We start from the raw sequence: 14,077 nt of genomic DNA on the forward strand, positions 1-14,077 counted from the left end.
GCCTATTCCCACATATCTAGCCGTCTGGCAGACTTAGAAACAACTCCCAAAGGTGGAGCCAGGAAGAAGCAGATCCTTTGAGGTATAGAAGCTCAAACTGGCAATCCAGGAGGCAGAGGTACTCAGGGACTTGGGTGCTGGGACCTTCAGCAAACCACCTGACCTCTTCGTGCTTCAGCTTCTCTATCTGTAAAATGAAGATATAATAGTGTCCACTCCCAGTGCTGGGAGGAGGATGATGTGAGACCTTGCATGTAAAAGCATAGTGCCAACACATGGGATTCAGCACTCATTCACCATCACAATTCGCCTCTGTCTAATCATCCTTCTCACTGCCCAGATGGCTGCTGGCGAGAGTGGAAGCTGTTCTTGGACCTTTGTCCCCTGAGCTGACTGACAGTTTTGAAATTTCCATGTGGATAATGTCCATGACTCCTGTGATGTTGTCCCTCATGGCAGTGTGGGGTCAGGCCCCCCTCCTAAGCTGGGTAGTTGGCAGGCAAAGGCCACAGTGCTTTGAACTATGGGACTATATTGAGAACACCCATGTCTCCAGGGCTTCCAGAACAATGGCTAATCAGTCCCATGGCAGCAACTCAGCATCCTCTTTCCAAGTCAGTCAACTTGTGCATTTTCAAAGCCAGTTCTTACTCAGCCCAGTTGCTGTCCCACGAAAGGATGTGCTTTTTTAGGCATCCCTGTTTAGCAATCTGTACCCTAAATTAGCATTTAAAATTGTGCCCTTAATTTGGCAATTCTTATCTATCAAAGTTACAAACACATATGCCCTTGACAGCAGCCCCAGTTCTAGGACTTTATCCAACAGTTGTACTCACCTATATGCACAGAGGATAGTCACAGCAAGAGAGGAGAAATAATCTAAATACCCACCAGTAGGAGATGGGTGACATACACACGTGATGAAATGTCAACCATCCAACGTTTATTTGGATAACTGACAATAGCTACTGAATGTGTGTTGTATGTCAGCTACTGTTCTAAGAGTCTATTAGTGAGCAAGACAGAGGTTTCCTGCCCCCATGGAGCTTACATTCTGGGTTACGTGCCACATGCTAACAAGCTATTAAAATAAGGCTGCTGCAGGTCCACGAGTAAGGATGCTGGCCCATCTCCCATCTCTGAGCTATGTGGTTAAATGAAAAAAGCCAGGTGTAGAGTGACTGTGCCACCATGTGCGCTCAATGGAACTTTGTGTTTGCCTAGAATTTTTCTCCGAGAAGGCAGTGGCACCCCACTCCAGTACTCTTGCCTGGAAAATCCCATGGACGGAGGAGCCTGGCAGGCTGCAGTCCATGGGTCTCGAAGAGTTGGACACGACTGAGCGACTTCATTTTCACGTTTCACTTTCATGCATTGGAGAAGGAAATGGCAACCCACTCCAGTGTTCTTGCCTGGAGAATCCCAGGGACGGGGGAGCCTGGTGGGCTGCCGTCTATGGGGTCGCACAGAGTCGGACACGACTGAAGTGACTTAGCAGCAGCAGCAGAATTTTTCTAAAAGGGTTCAGGAGAAACTGAAATAATAATGGCCCCTGGGAGGGAGCACCGAGGGACTAGGGGTCAGTTTTGGGAGGGAAGAGTTACTCTTCACTGTTTGTAAAAGTGTGAATGTTTATCCTGTGCTTGCCTTACCAAAAAATGCAAAATAAAATACAAAAGACCTTTAACTTTGCCAGGTGTTGGTCTGCCCACTCTGAAGGCTGGGCCAGCTCCAGACAGAGTCCTCATGCACCCAGGAGTTGAGTTTCTCAACCTTGGCACTTTGACATTTGGGCTGGATAATTTTTGTTGCGGGGTCGGGGGGCTGACCTGTGCATTGTAAGATATTAGCAGCATCCCTGGCTTCTACCTGTCTGGTGCCAGGAGTACCTCCCCCAGTTGTGACAATAAAAACAAGACAAACAAACAAAAAACACCTCCAGACATTGCAAAATTCCTGGAATCAAAATCACCCCGAGTTGAGAATTACTGCTCTAAAAAACTTTGAAATACAGTAGCAATCACTAGGAAAAGGCAATGGCACCCCACTCCAGTACTCTTGCCTGGAAAAATCCCATGGACGGAGGAGCCTGGTGGGCTGCAGTCCATGGGGTCGTGAAGAGTGGGACTCGACTGAGCAACTTCACTTTCACTTTTCACTTTCATGCATTGGAGAAGGAAATGGCAACCCACTCCAGTGTTCTTGCCTGGAGAATCCCAGGGACGGAGGAGCCTGGTGGGCTGCCGTCTATGGGGTTGCAGAGTCGGACATGACTGAAGTGACTTAGCAACAGTAGCAGTAATCACTATCTCCGTTAGACAGATAAGTAGAAGCCCAAAGAAGTTTTATAGTATTTTTTTAAATTATATGCTTCATTTTAAAATTGCTATCTATTCATTTATGATTTTAAATACATGTGCTCTACTGGCTAATTTTTAAGTGATCTATTAATATATAAGTGAATATATAGAAGTAGAATGAGTCTAGTTTCTTATTTCGCTTGATCTGTTTCTAGTAGTGTTTTAGCTCAGTTAAATCTTTCTGGAGATGTTGGGCTACATAGATAACAATCATTTAAAACATAAATTAATTCAGTCAAGATTTGGCAGGGGTTGGAGGGGACTCTAATAGGATACCTGACATTTTGAACAATTATATGTTGAAATATCAAATCTCTTGCTTTGTTCAAAATGTAAACTTTACGCCCCAGAGTTGGAGTTGGCTGGCCTTATTTTTCTGGTTGGATTGTTATTTGTGTCACGAGGGCAGGACTAAACCTCACAATCCTTTTGTATCCTGTGGTGTCCAGGATAGTTCCCAAGGAGGCTTAAAATGAAGGCAGCCCAGCAGGCTGTGGACAGAGTAAAGGCCAGGACCTGGGACACAGATGGAAACAGGTGAGGACTGTTGTTAGCTGACGGGTTTTAAAAACACAGGCTCCTAGGCTGCCTTTCAGAAAAGCCTCTAATCTGTGTTTGGCCTTGGCAGCTCCCCGGAGGAGCGAGGACAACAGATTGTGGTACTGGCCAGGGAGGACCCTGTGTCCTGCCCCACCCCCAGATCCTTTCCAACTCTGGGGCTTCCTGTGCTGGAGGCTGAGATCACAAAACAAAGAAGGCACGGCCTGAGCATCTCACAGTGTGGTGGGCTTGGCAGACATAACAGACAAGAGCAATGCAATGTGATTTGAGCCATGATGGGGGTTGCAAAGATGCTCTGGGGAGCTTGAGAAGGGAGTGGGGGAAGACTTGCTGAGAGGTGATGTGTAAGCTGAGCCTGAAAAGACAGGTCTCACTCAGATGCACCAAGTATGCATCCATCTCTTCCCTTTCACCCTCACATGACTGGTGAATATCACCTCCTTGGGAGGCCCTCCTTGACTGACCCCTTGGAGAGTAGACCCTCTAAACTCCCTGTTTTATCTTCTCCATAGCCCCTCTTAGCAGCTGGTCTTGTTTACATGTTTGCCTACGAGCCTGTGGCCCTCCTCCAGAGAGAGTTCCAGAGACTGTGACCCTCTTGTTCCCTGTGAATACCCAACACCTGTGGGAAGGCGGTCTGCCAGGCGGATGAGGGTGGAGTTGAGAAGTGGAGACGGAGAACACCTCTAGAATGCATTGGGCAGGTCAAGATGAGAAGGACTTGAAGGGTCCTGTGGCTCTGGCACCAGAGTGGAAGATGGTGGAGGGGGTGAGCCTGAGATGCAAACGAGAGGAGGAGAAATTTAGATAACTGCCTGGAGAGGTTAGATTGAGAAAGAGAGCAGAAATATGGGGTGGGAACTAGAGAGGAATCACTCATTTATGGAGGGGTATAATCCATATCTTTACTAGGAAGGAGACCAGAATTGTTTTAAACTAAGGGTCAGGAGCCAGTGATGGTTGGATGGCATCACTGACTCAATGGATATGAGTTTGAGCAAGCTCTGGGAATTGGTGATGGACAGGGAAGCCTGGCATGCTGCAGTCCATGGGGTCTCAAAAAATCAGATGCGACTGAGTGAATGAACTGAACTGAACAGGAGCCAATGGAGACCAAGGAAAGAGAGGAACACCTAGAGCAAGGTCCTTGGAGAGGCCTGGCAGAAGCTTCGGTCTCTGACCGCTGGAAGGTGCCTGCTCCACTGTGTCCAGAGGATGGGAAAATGCATGGGTGCCAGTTATAGATGCTTGGTGCACAGCATGGGGGGGTGGGGGGCAGGATGTAGTGTGAATTGTCCCTGTAGCAAGGTCGATGGCTGTTAGGGGCAGGGGAGAAATGGAAAGTGGTTGGGTAAGGGCCAGAAGTCAAGCAATGAGTATAGCTAGGGAGGGAAGTGAGTGGAGCTAGGAGGGGCAGGTGGGGGTGGGGTAGGGTGGGCAGAGGCAGGTGACAAGAGACCGGAGGAAGAAAAGCACATATTGTTCCTGTGACTACTCAGGGAGGATGGGAAAGGCATCAGGATGTGCTGAGAGTGGGGCATCTGATCTTGAGACTTCAGAGTGGGCTGTCGGGGGTGACAGAGCCTAGGCTGTGGCAGTGGAGGGAGGAGGAGCCCAGGAGAGCTGGTGGCTAAGGTGGAGGGAAGGGCCACTAGAGATGAGGCTGTCAAGCAACTGGGTAGCCATGTGCTGCATTTGTCCCCGAGGACAGCAGGGCTTGGGGTGAAGGAGCCAGATGGGAACTTCCAGAATGAGGGAAAGTGCACGTGAGATGGAACAGCGGGGAGGTATGTGGGCGGCAGAAGGCTACACAAAGGCTGGTCCGGGGAAGAAAGCAGACCACCACTGAGAACAAGAGGTGAAGGTCCTCAGGGTAGGGCCAGGTTTAGTGAAGCAGAAGGTGGAGGATGGGAGTGTTCTTTGACATGGGGACAGGCTTCTAGGAGCAACGAGGGAGGGAGCAGGACAGATGGCGGGTGTTTGAGGCTGAGGATGCGAGGCTGGGCTTGGCTGATTTCCAAGCTCCCAGGAGGCCCCTGCTGAGTCTGTGGGCTCCAGCCCATGGGCCAAATGCTGTGCTTCCCTTCAGGCAAACACACTTGGAAAGGAGTCTGGACAGGAGAAATTGAGGGACCCTGCCCCAAGTAGGAAAGAGATGCTCCCTTGGGAAGAGTCTGGGCCTCTCTCCCCAGCTAGCTTTGGAGATCCTGGACCCTCCCGGGGCCTCTATGTCCCTCTTCTTTAGAAGGGCAGGACTGCCTAGCCCCGGGAGTGCACCGAAGGGCGCCACCTCGAGCACAGTTTAGGGACAAGGCAGAAATTCCAGAAATTCCAGATTCTTTGAGGGGCTCCGGCGGGCTCAGGACAGGAGGGCCCTGCTTGGCTCCACCGCCAGACGGCGCCCTCGGCCCGGTGGGCGGCCGATCGGCCGTCGGGGGGCGCTGCGTTCGCCCTGCCCGGTGCTCCGCCCCTGAGCGGTGGGCAGTCGGCCCCGGCCCGGAGTGGCCCGAGAGGGTGGGGCGAGGGCGGGGCGAGGCCGCGCCTGGGCTGGAGGGGCGGGCCGGGGGCGGGGGAAGGAGCCCGAGGGGCGGGGCGGGGGCCCGCGGCGTTTCTCCCTCCCTCCCTCCTTCCCTTTCTTTCTCCGCTTCTCACTCTCCAGTCTTTTCTTTTCCTCCGCAGCCGGCCGAGGGGGCGGGCCCTGCAGCCTTTGTTGCTCGCAGACTGAGCGCAGCCGCCCGCCGGGCGGCAGTCCGGGCCCAGGACGCCGGGAGCTGCACGCGGGTCGGGCATGTCCTGAGCCGGACCCGGGACCGGGCAGCGAACGGACGGGACGGACGAGAGCGTGTGCGAGGGGTCGCTTGGCGGCCGCCTGGCCCCGGCCATGCCCAGCGGCCCGAGTCCCCGAAGCCCCGCGCCGCTGCTGCGCCCCCTGCTCCTGTTCCTCTCGGTCCTGGCGCCGGGCGCCCACGGATCTGCACCAGGTGGGTGGCTGCCCCGCCCCGGCCGGCCGGCCCTGCCACCCCTGCCACCCCTCCCCGCTTCTCCAGCCTAGGTTCAGCCCCTTCTCACCTCTGCAGATTCCGCTCCTGCCAGGCTCTGCCGGGAGGGGTCGCCCCCCACTCTCCTGGTGTTAGGGACAGGGGTGGGCTTAGGGCAGCGAAACCGCGCCTTCAGGGAGCCTTCCCCAGCCCTCGACTCCACTACGCACCCTGCCCATAGCCAGAATAAGCCTCTTACACGCTCTTCGAGCTCCCGTTTCCCCACCTCGGGTGCAGCAGAGCGCGTCTGTCTCTCCCGGGGAATCTCTTCGTCTGAGCGACTGGACGGAGCGCGGCTTGCTCACGATGGATTCAGTTTCTCGCCCTCCCCAGTGTGCCTCGTCTGGAAAGCAGGCTGGCCAGGGCGCTGCGGGCGGAGTCGCGGGGTCTCAGGTCTACGCGGTTCCCTGCCGAGCCCCGGCCCCCCGCCCCGGTCCCCCGCCTCTAGGCAGCCTGCCCGGCCCTCAAGCTCCCCGGGCCGGGTCTTGCGCGGTCCTTGCACTTCCTGCCTCCCCCTCCCCCAAGTGTGAAGGCGCCGGGAGAGCAGCGCGGAGAAGGAGCTTCTTTCCCCGGCCCTGGGCTTGGCTCTCCCCGCCCAGCCCCGCCCGGCTGGCCTCCGACGAGCTTCTGGCCCGCGTCCAGAATCATGCTCCGTCCCGGTCCGCCGGGCCACGGAGCTCCTGGAGCGTCCGGCCTGGGAATTTAGGATCGGAGGGTGTAGAGGACCCCCTGGCCTTGCGCTCTGGAAGCTCCTGGTCTCTTGGGCGCGGGTAGAATAGTGGGAAGCACTGTTGAGGCGAGGCAGTCGGGAAGAAGGCTTTGTAGGAGAGGGGCCCGAGCTTGGAGGGACTGAAAGGATGGGTGAACTTTAGATGGGCTGGAAGGGGGTGTGTGTGTGTGTGTGTGTGTGTGTGTGTGTGTTGGGTGAACTTTAGATGGCCTGGAAGGGTGTGTGTGTGATGGATGAACTTTAGATGGGCTGGAAGGGGGAGTGGGGAGGTGGGGGGATGTGTGGGTGCGGATGGGTGCAGCCCAACCGGGCTTGGTGGAGCGGGTCGGGGTGGGGTGGCTAGATTAGGGCTTCGAGCTGGGTTTCGGGGAGACCTCCCTCCTCAGCAGAGGGATTGTGGTTGTGAGGCTGGAAAAGCATATGGGCCGGAATGTAGGGAGCATTTAAGCCAGATCTTAGAGGTTCAAGGAACCGTTGAGGGGTGCAGCTGATGAAAGCCGTTGAGGGGAGCAGTGTTTTAGGGAGGAAGCTCCCCGTCTAGCAACAATGTGTAGGGGACAGAGCAAATATTTAATGAGACCTACCATGTGCCAGCATCCCTACTTCTTATTTCTCATCAGCTCCACAACAACCCTGCAAGGTGTGTGATGGAAAGTTCTTTTATAAATGAGAGGACAGATTCAGAGAGGGGAGTGACCTGCGAGGTTAGACTCCTGGGCTACCTGGGTGAAGCCTGTGTTTTCCCACTGCCCCGGAGCTGGGGACCGATGAGGGTGAACCAGGTGATGGGAGCAGGAAAGTATTCGCCCCAAGGAATTGCCCCTGAAGCCTGAACTTGGGTCCAGGCTCCCTGGCAGCTGTGGGAGAAAGGTTATGTGTGTGTCGGGGGCCGGGGAGTGCCTGTGGTCAGGGTCTCCTACTGCAAGCCAGACACATGTATGAGCTTGCCCATGTTGTTAAACTGGGATAATGGTATCTACCTCCAAGGGTTGTTATGAGAATTCAGCGAGATGGTGAATGTGTTTGCTTCGCACAGAACAGAGAAACTGCCACGTGGTGGCCGTGGTTTTTATGAGTCTGCCAGGTAGACCCAATAAGATTAGGGAGTCCTTGGTGTGTCCTGAAACTTGGACCTGCCATTTGGGGTGGAGGAAAGGCAAGCGCCCCTCCTATCTAATCTGGGTCCCCCTTCAGGTGAGTGTCTGTCTCCAGTGTCCCTATAGATATGTCACATGAGGTCCTCCCCAGTCTCTCCCACTTGGGATCCCTGACACGGAGGCTGCTGAGCTCTTTGTCATTTTCTTCAGACCTGCCTGGGGAACCTAGACCAGGTGCTCTGCCCACTGAATGCGACCCAGTTAGAGGCCAAAGAAAACATCTTGGGCTCACTTTTAGAAAAATGTAACAAACCAAGGGACTTGGGATTGCTGGGACTGGCGCAGGGACCCACCAAAACACTGTTTCACACATGTGAGCTCTGTGTGCGTGTGCATGCACACACGTGCATGCAGGCAAGTGCAGACGGACTGGAGTGGGGGGGGGGCATGTGTCACACACACCCTGGTTATTTTTTCTCTTTGTCATGAGCTATGGGTCATTTGAAGAGCTGGACTGTAACTCAGGTACTCGATAAGGAGGTGAGGGTAAACACCATGTTGGCATTTCTCTGGTAGAAGTTCCAGGGTGACAGTTCTGTCACCTAGCAGCGATAGTCAAAGTATTCAACACCCGTTGTGGCAGGAACTCACTCCAATCACAACCGAGTAACCTTCCTGGCAGGACAGACTCAGCCATGAACCACTGGCAGTCCCTGCTCCCATCTGCAGTAGCTTTGGCACTGCTGGCTCAGCTCTGATGCACCCACAGACCGGACTGGAACCTGCAATTACCCTTTGCTAGCACTGGGTGGTGGGAGTTTCCACCACCATGATCTCGACCAGCCATCAGCTCTCAGAGACACTGAAAGAGTTGTTTATTTTTTAACTTACTCCCCTCATCTAAAAATATTTTAATGGCAAAACAACACAAATTGACTATTGAATGCAGAATGCATTGACTAATTGACAAATTGACTAATGAATGCAGAATAAAGCAAGAAAATGAAAATTATTGCAGTAAAAATGGTAACATCCTGTAAGTACTAATATTTTTACATTTCTTATTAAAATATTAAGTCATTAAGCAAAAGAAGTTTTTAAAGACATAGCTAAGTATACTTGAGAACTTCTCTTGCTAATTTTCGGTCATAACTTAGTCACATTTGCTTTGTGTTATTATCTATTGAACTAAGCGCTTATGTATTGACGCACTGAATTCTCACACAACCTAAGGTATAATTATTATCATGCCCATATTACAGATGGAGGAACTGAGACTGTGTGGTTAGTTTACCCATGGCCTCACAGCTTTTGATGGCAAAGTTGTGATGCAGACCCAGGTGCTCTGACTATAGAGCACATTACTTCTAATGCTTTTTGCCTGCAGCATATTTCTGCTTAGCCCCGCCACATTTTTGAACTTAAGAGGATGCTTCTTTATAACTCACTTGAATTTCTATCTTGCAATAATTTCCCAAGGTCTAGCGCAAGGGTTCTCAACAGGACTGCATACCCCCAGGTTCATGGATCCCTCCGCAGGGACACTGTTGAACTCTCGGGGCCATCTCTCCCCAGGGGATCTGATTCCCCAGCCTTATACACAGTGCCCTCTCCCACCCACATACGGTTGAGGACACTGCCGTTGCCTAGAGGTGTGCCATGTAGCTTCCATTTTTCTGGTACACTGAGCACTTCTGGGCTAATTGGCATCAGCACCCCACACCTTCAGCTTGTCTTTAGCAGCCTTGACTGTGATGGTTCATGCCCTGGGAACTGCTTTTAATATTCATTTAAAATAAAACCTTGGAGTATAACTGTTTTCTTATTCTCCATCTATTTGCTCCATGACCCTCCTTAAATTTTCTGACTTGGATACTCTGAGCAGATGAGGAAACTGAGGCTCAGTAAGATGAAGTGACTGTCCAGGCCACACAACTATTAAGTAGCCAAGTTGGCACCTGAACCCAGGTCTACCTGTGTTCAATGCTCACACTTTTGCATTATTTTCTAACTCCATTGTCTCTTATTCTACAAAACACGTGCCTGGGTCAAGCTTTTTATTGCTTGTTCCCCTCACCTGACTTCTTCCTATTTCTCTGGTGGTCTATCACATGATGCCCACCACCAAGCTGTCCTCATCCTCATGCTTAAATATGTACCCATATGTCAAGGGGACATGTCACATGCGCCCCTCTGACAAAGCTCTTCTTCATCCCCGTACATCTCTGGGCTGTCCCCTGCCCTCTCTTGGACTTTCCCAGCGCTGTGCCAGGGCTAAGGATCATGAGTGCCCTGCACCCATTTATTCTCAGGGCTAGGATGGTGTCTTGTACTTTTTCCTGGATGTTAGGGCACTTAGCTCTCCCTCACAACACCAAACGCCATGGGCCAGACAGGTAACGTAACGAGGCTGATGGGAAGACATTTTTCTTGAATCATAGGGCCTCTTGGCCCAGCCCTTGTTTTCCCATTGTTGTTAGAGATTCAGCTCTTTACTGAATGAAAGACAGCACAAGTGTGAAGCTGAGGGCAACCTATATTTAGCGACAGTGCTGAGAACACATAGGAAGTGGTGGAGACTGAGGCAGATGGGAAAGCACAGGCCCTCTCTAATGGGCCACTTCTGACAAGTGTGAATTTAGGCCTGACATGGATGGACGATAAGACTTTAAGCTGAAAATTGAGACTTTTGTACAAAATTATGTGATTTTTTTTCTTTTTTACAAAAAACACTGGCAACTGATTAAATACTGTTCAACATTTTTGCCAGTCCAACAAACCACTACCTGCCCCTAATCAATACACTGACAAACGAAAAAAAAACAAGTCTGCAGGCTATGGTTGTGGAGTTGGCCTCCCAAATGCCCTTATGAGGATGAGAGAGCAAGAAGTCTCCTTCAACTATCCAGCCCAATGGCTTCCAAATGCCAGCCTTGAAATGGTTACTTCAGAATCCCCAGAAGGTTTGGAAAACTGCAGATTCTGGGGCCTCAGAGCCCTGGATCTAAGGAATCAGAATATCTGGGCTGGGTCCTGGGCAGCTACAGTTTTTCAGAGTTTTCCAGGTACTGCTGATGTTCAGCCAGGTTTATGTCCAGTAAGGAATTTCCTAACTTCCCTGATGACCACAATCCCTTGAGGCTTTTGGTAAAAACACAGCTTCCCAGTCCCATTTCCTGGACATGCTGATTCAGTGGGTCTGGGACAGGGCCTGAGAACTTGTTTTTAACAAATTCTCATCCGAGAAGTCTGGAAAATCCTTGCACTTGTGCCCTCCTGAAACTCAGAGACAAGGAAAATTTGCCTAAAGTCACTGAACAAGTCACTCCAGCCCACCCTGTGTCCTGCCTCTTGGAGAATGCTCTTAGAGGACTGCCCTAATGGCTGGCCCACTGGGGCAGTTGTGGGCAGTGAGGGATGTCCTCAGCGGGGGTGCGGGGGGCCACACCATGCAGCGCACTCTTCAAGTGGTTTGGCAGGAGACAGATTGGAGGGTGAGTTGAGTTTTTGCAGCCTGGCCTGGAGGGAGCTTCAGGCTGGACTTGGCTTCTTTTCCCACCCCAGCAGCAGCCACACAGAGAGCTCTGTAGGACAGCTGCAGGGCACTCAGGCATTCTTGTGGCCTTGAGAAGTCTTTGTCTTGAGCAGCCAGGATCCCAAGAGCTGGGCATAAAGCCAGGACAAGCCCCAGAGCTAGGCAGGACCAGAGGCTGGGACAAACCTCAGATGGGCCAGTTTCCTACCTGCACCTTAGGGCCTGGGAACTGTGGAGAAGGAAAAGAGAGAACAAGAGCGTGAGCCCTGGGGTTGCTGCCCACTCCCAGCAGTGCTGCTCTTCTTTGTGTGTGTGTCCACGTGAGATTTCTTTTGAAGACTAGGTCTAGTGGTCAAAATAGTTGGAAAACTTTGATCGAGTCCAATTCATGTTCACTTGGTCGTGTCTGACTCTTTGTGACCCCATGGACTGCAGCACACCAGGCTTCCCTGTCCATCACCAACTCCTGGAGCTTGCTCAAACTCATGTCCATTGAGTCGATGATGCCATCCAACCACCTTATCCTCTGTTGCCCCTTTCTCCTCCTGCCTTCAATCTTTCCCAGCATCAGGGTCTTTTCCAATGGGTCAGTTCTTCGCATCAAGTGGCCAAAGTATTGGAGCTTCAGTTTCAGCATCAGTCCTTTCAATGAATATTCGGAACTGATTTCTTTTAGGATTGACTGGTTTGATCTCCTTTCAGTCCAAGGGACTCTCAAGTCTTCTCCAACACCACAGTTCAAAAATATCAATTCTTCAGCACTCAGCTTTCTTTATAGTCCAACTCTGACATCCATACATGACTACTGGAAAAACCATAGCTTTGACTAGACGGGCTTTGTTGGCAAAGTGATGTCTCTGCTTTTTAACATGCTGTCTAGGGTGGTCATAGCTTTTATGTTAGCAATGGAGAAACTGAGACCCAGCAAGAGACAGACCTCTGAGAATGAAGAAGGACGTTACTGGGAGGTTGAAACCATTTGGGAGACTTTATTACTCTTTCTGTGTGCCTTTAGGCTAGTCTCTGCACCTCTCTGAATGTCTCTCTGCTTTCTCCAGGAGCAATCTGGAGACTCTCCTGCAGGTGTCCTAACTTAGAATCCATAGCCACAGGGACCTGGGTAGAATTCAGAGGATCCATGAACTTGGATGGGACTATATTACATCTTTAATTTTTCTAACCTTGAAGTGAAATTCAGTATTTCCTTCCATTACAAATATTAGCAACAAATCACAATAGTATTAGCAGCATCTCTGATTTAGCTACCAATTGTTGTTCAGTTGCTAAGTCATGTCCAACTCTTTGTGACCCCATGGACTGTAGCATGCCAGTCTTCCCTGTCCTTCACTATCTCCTGGAGTTTCCTCAAATTCATGGTCATTGAGTCAATGATGCTACCTGACTATCTCATCCTCTGCCTCCCCCTTCTGCTTTTGCCTTTAATCTTTCCTAGCATCAGAGTCTTTTCAGTGAGTTGGCACTTCACATCAAGTGGCCAAAGTATTGGAGCTTCAGCTTCAGCATCAGTCCTTCTAGTGAATATTCCTAGTTGATTTCCTTTAGGATTGATTGGTTTGATCTCTTTGCTGTCCAAGGGACTGTCAAGTCTTCTCCAGCACCACAACTTGAAAGTATCAATTCTTCAATGCTTAGCCTTCTTTAGGATCCAACTCTCATATCTGTATATAACTACTGAAAAACCATAGCTTTGACTAAATGGACGAAGTGATGTCTCTGCTTTTTAACACACTATCTAGGTTTGTCATGGCTTTTCTTCCAAGGAGCAAGCATCCTTTAATTTCATGACTGCTGTCACCACCTGCAGTCCACAGTGATTTTGGAGCCCAAGAAGAGAAAATCTGTCACTGTTTCCACTTTTCTGCCATATAGTGATGGGACCAGATGCCATGATCTTAGTTTTTTGAGTGTTGAGTTTCAAGCCAGCTCTTTCACTCTCCTCTTTCACCCTCATCAAAAGGCTCTTTAGTTCCTCTTCACTTTCTGCCATTAGAGTAGTATCATCTGCATATCAGAGGTTGTTGTTTCTCCTGACAATCTTGATTCCAGCTTGTGATTCACCGAGCCCAGCATTTTGCATGATGTACTCTGCCTAGACATTAAATAAATAGAGTAACAATATACAGTGTTGATGTACTCCGTTCTCGAGTTTGAACCAGACCCCTATTCCATATCTGGTTCTAACTGTTGCTTCTTGACCTGCATACAGGTTTCTCAGGAGACATGTAAGCTACCAAGAGGGACAAGAAAAAAAACTTTTTCTTCTTTTTTTAAAATCTCAACACAGTTGCAGGTATCTTGAAATAAGGCTGATGCTCTTCACTACTTTGAAATCATCATAGTTATTAAACTTGCCTTTGGATCTTGTTTAATGCATTAGGAAAGGAACACATGATTTCACATCTACTTTTTAAATTATTTTGACAGCTTTAATTCAGTATAATGAATTTCCTTGGTATTCCTATACATTTAATCTTACACACTTAAAAACATTTTTTGAGGAGTCCATGGCAGAAAAAGGTTAAGTATAAGACTTACTGGGAAATCAAGCAGACAGAATGACTAGGAGAGGATTCTACAAATTTTTCCAGCCCTGGAATCTTTTCATTTAACTCTCAAATGTGAAAGAAATAAACTAGAGCTGCTTGGTTGAAATGGTAGTGATGAGGGGCCAGGGAGCCCTACCTGGGTGGTCCTTCTCTGACTCCCCATCTCAGGAGGCCTGGAGATGTGTGCAG

General features: G+C 50.4%; 1 protein-coding gene and 1 long non-coding RNA gene across 3 annotated transcripts in view; one reads left to right on the forward strand and one right to left on the reverse strand.

Moving 5' to 3' along the window:
* Window positions 1-3,467: 3,467 nt before the first annotated feature.
* LOC113879945 lies at window positions 3,468-6,462 on the reverse strand. Its single transcript, XR_003507532.1, has 2 exons — window positions 5,991-6,462; window positions 3,468-3,696 (listed from the first exon to the last, which is right to left on the reverse strand). It is a non-coding gene; the product is annotated as an uncharacterized LOC113879945 (long non-coding RNA).
* ADAMTS7 (ADAM metallopeptidase with thrombospondin type 1 motif 7) overlaps window positions 5,545-14,077 on the forward strand; it is a 62,393-nt gene continuing 53,860 nt past the window's right edge. For both annotated transcript variants that reach the window (XM_027521825.1, XM_027521826.1), the window contains exon 1: window positions 5,545-5,902. In XM_027521825.1, the coding sequence (XP_027377626.1) occupies window positions 5,803-5,902 (100 nt within the window). In that variant the 5' untranslated portion in view covers window positions 5,545-5,802. The remainder of the gene's footprint in view (window positions 5,903-14,077) is intronic.

This window comes from Bos indicus x Bos taurus, chromosome 21 (genome assembly GCF_003369695.1).
Source record: "Bos indicus x Bos taurus breed Angus x Brahman F1 hybrid chromosome 21, Bos_hybrid_MaternalHap_v2.0, whole genome shotgun sequence".
NCBI classification, from domain to species: Eukaryota; Metazoa; Chordata; class Mammalia; order Artiodactyla; family Bovidae; genus Bos; species Bos indicus x Bos taurus.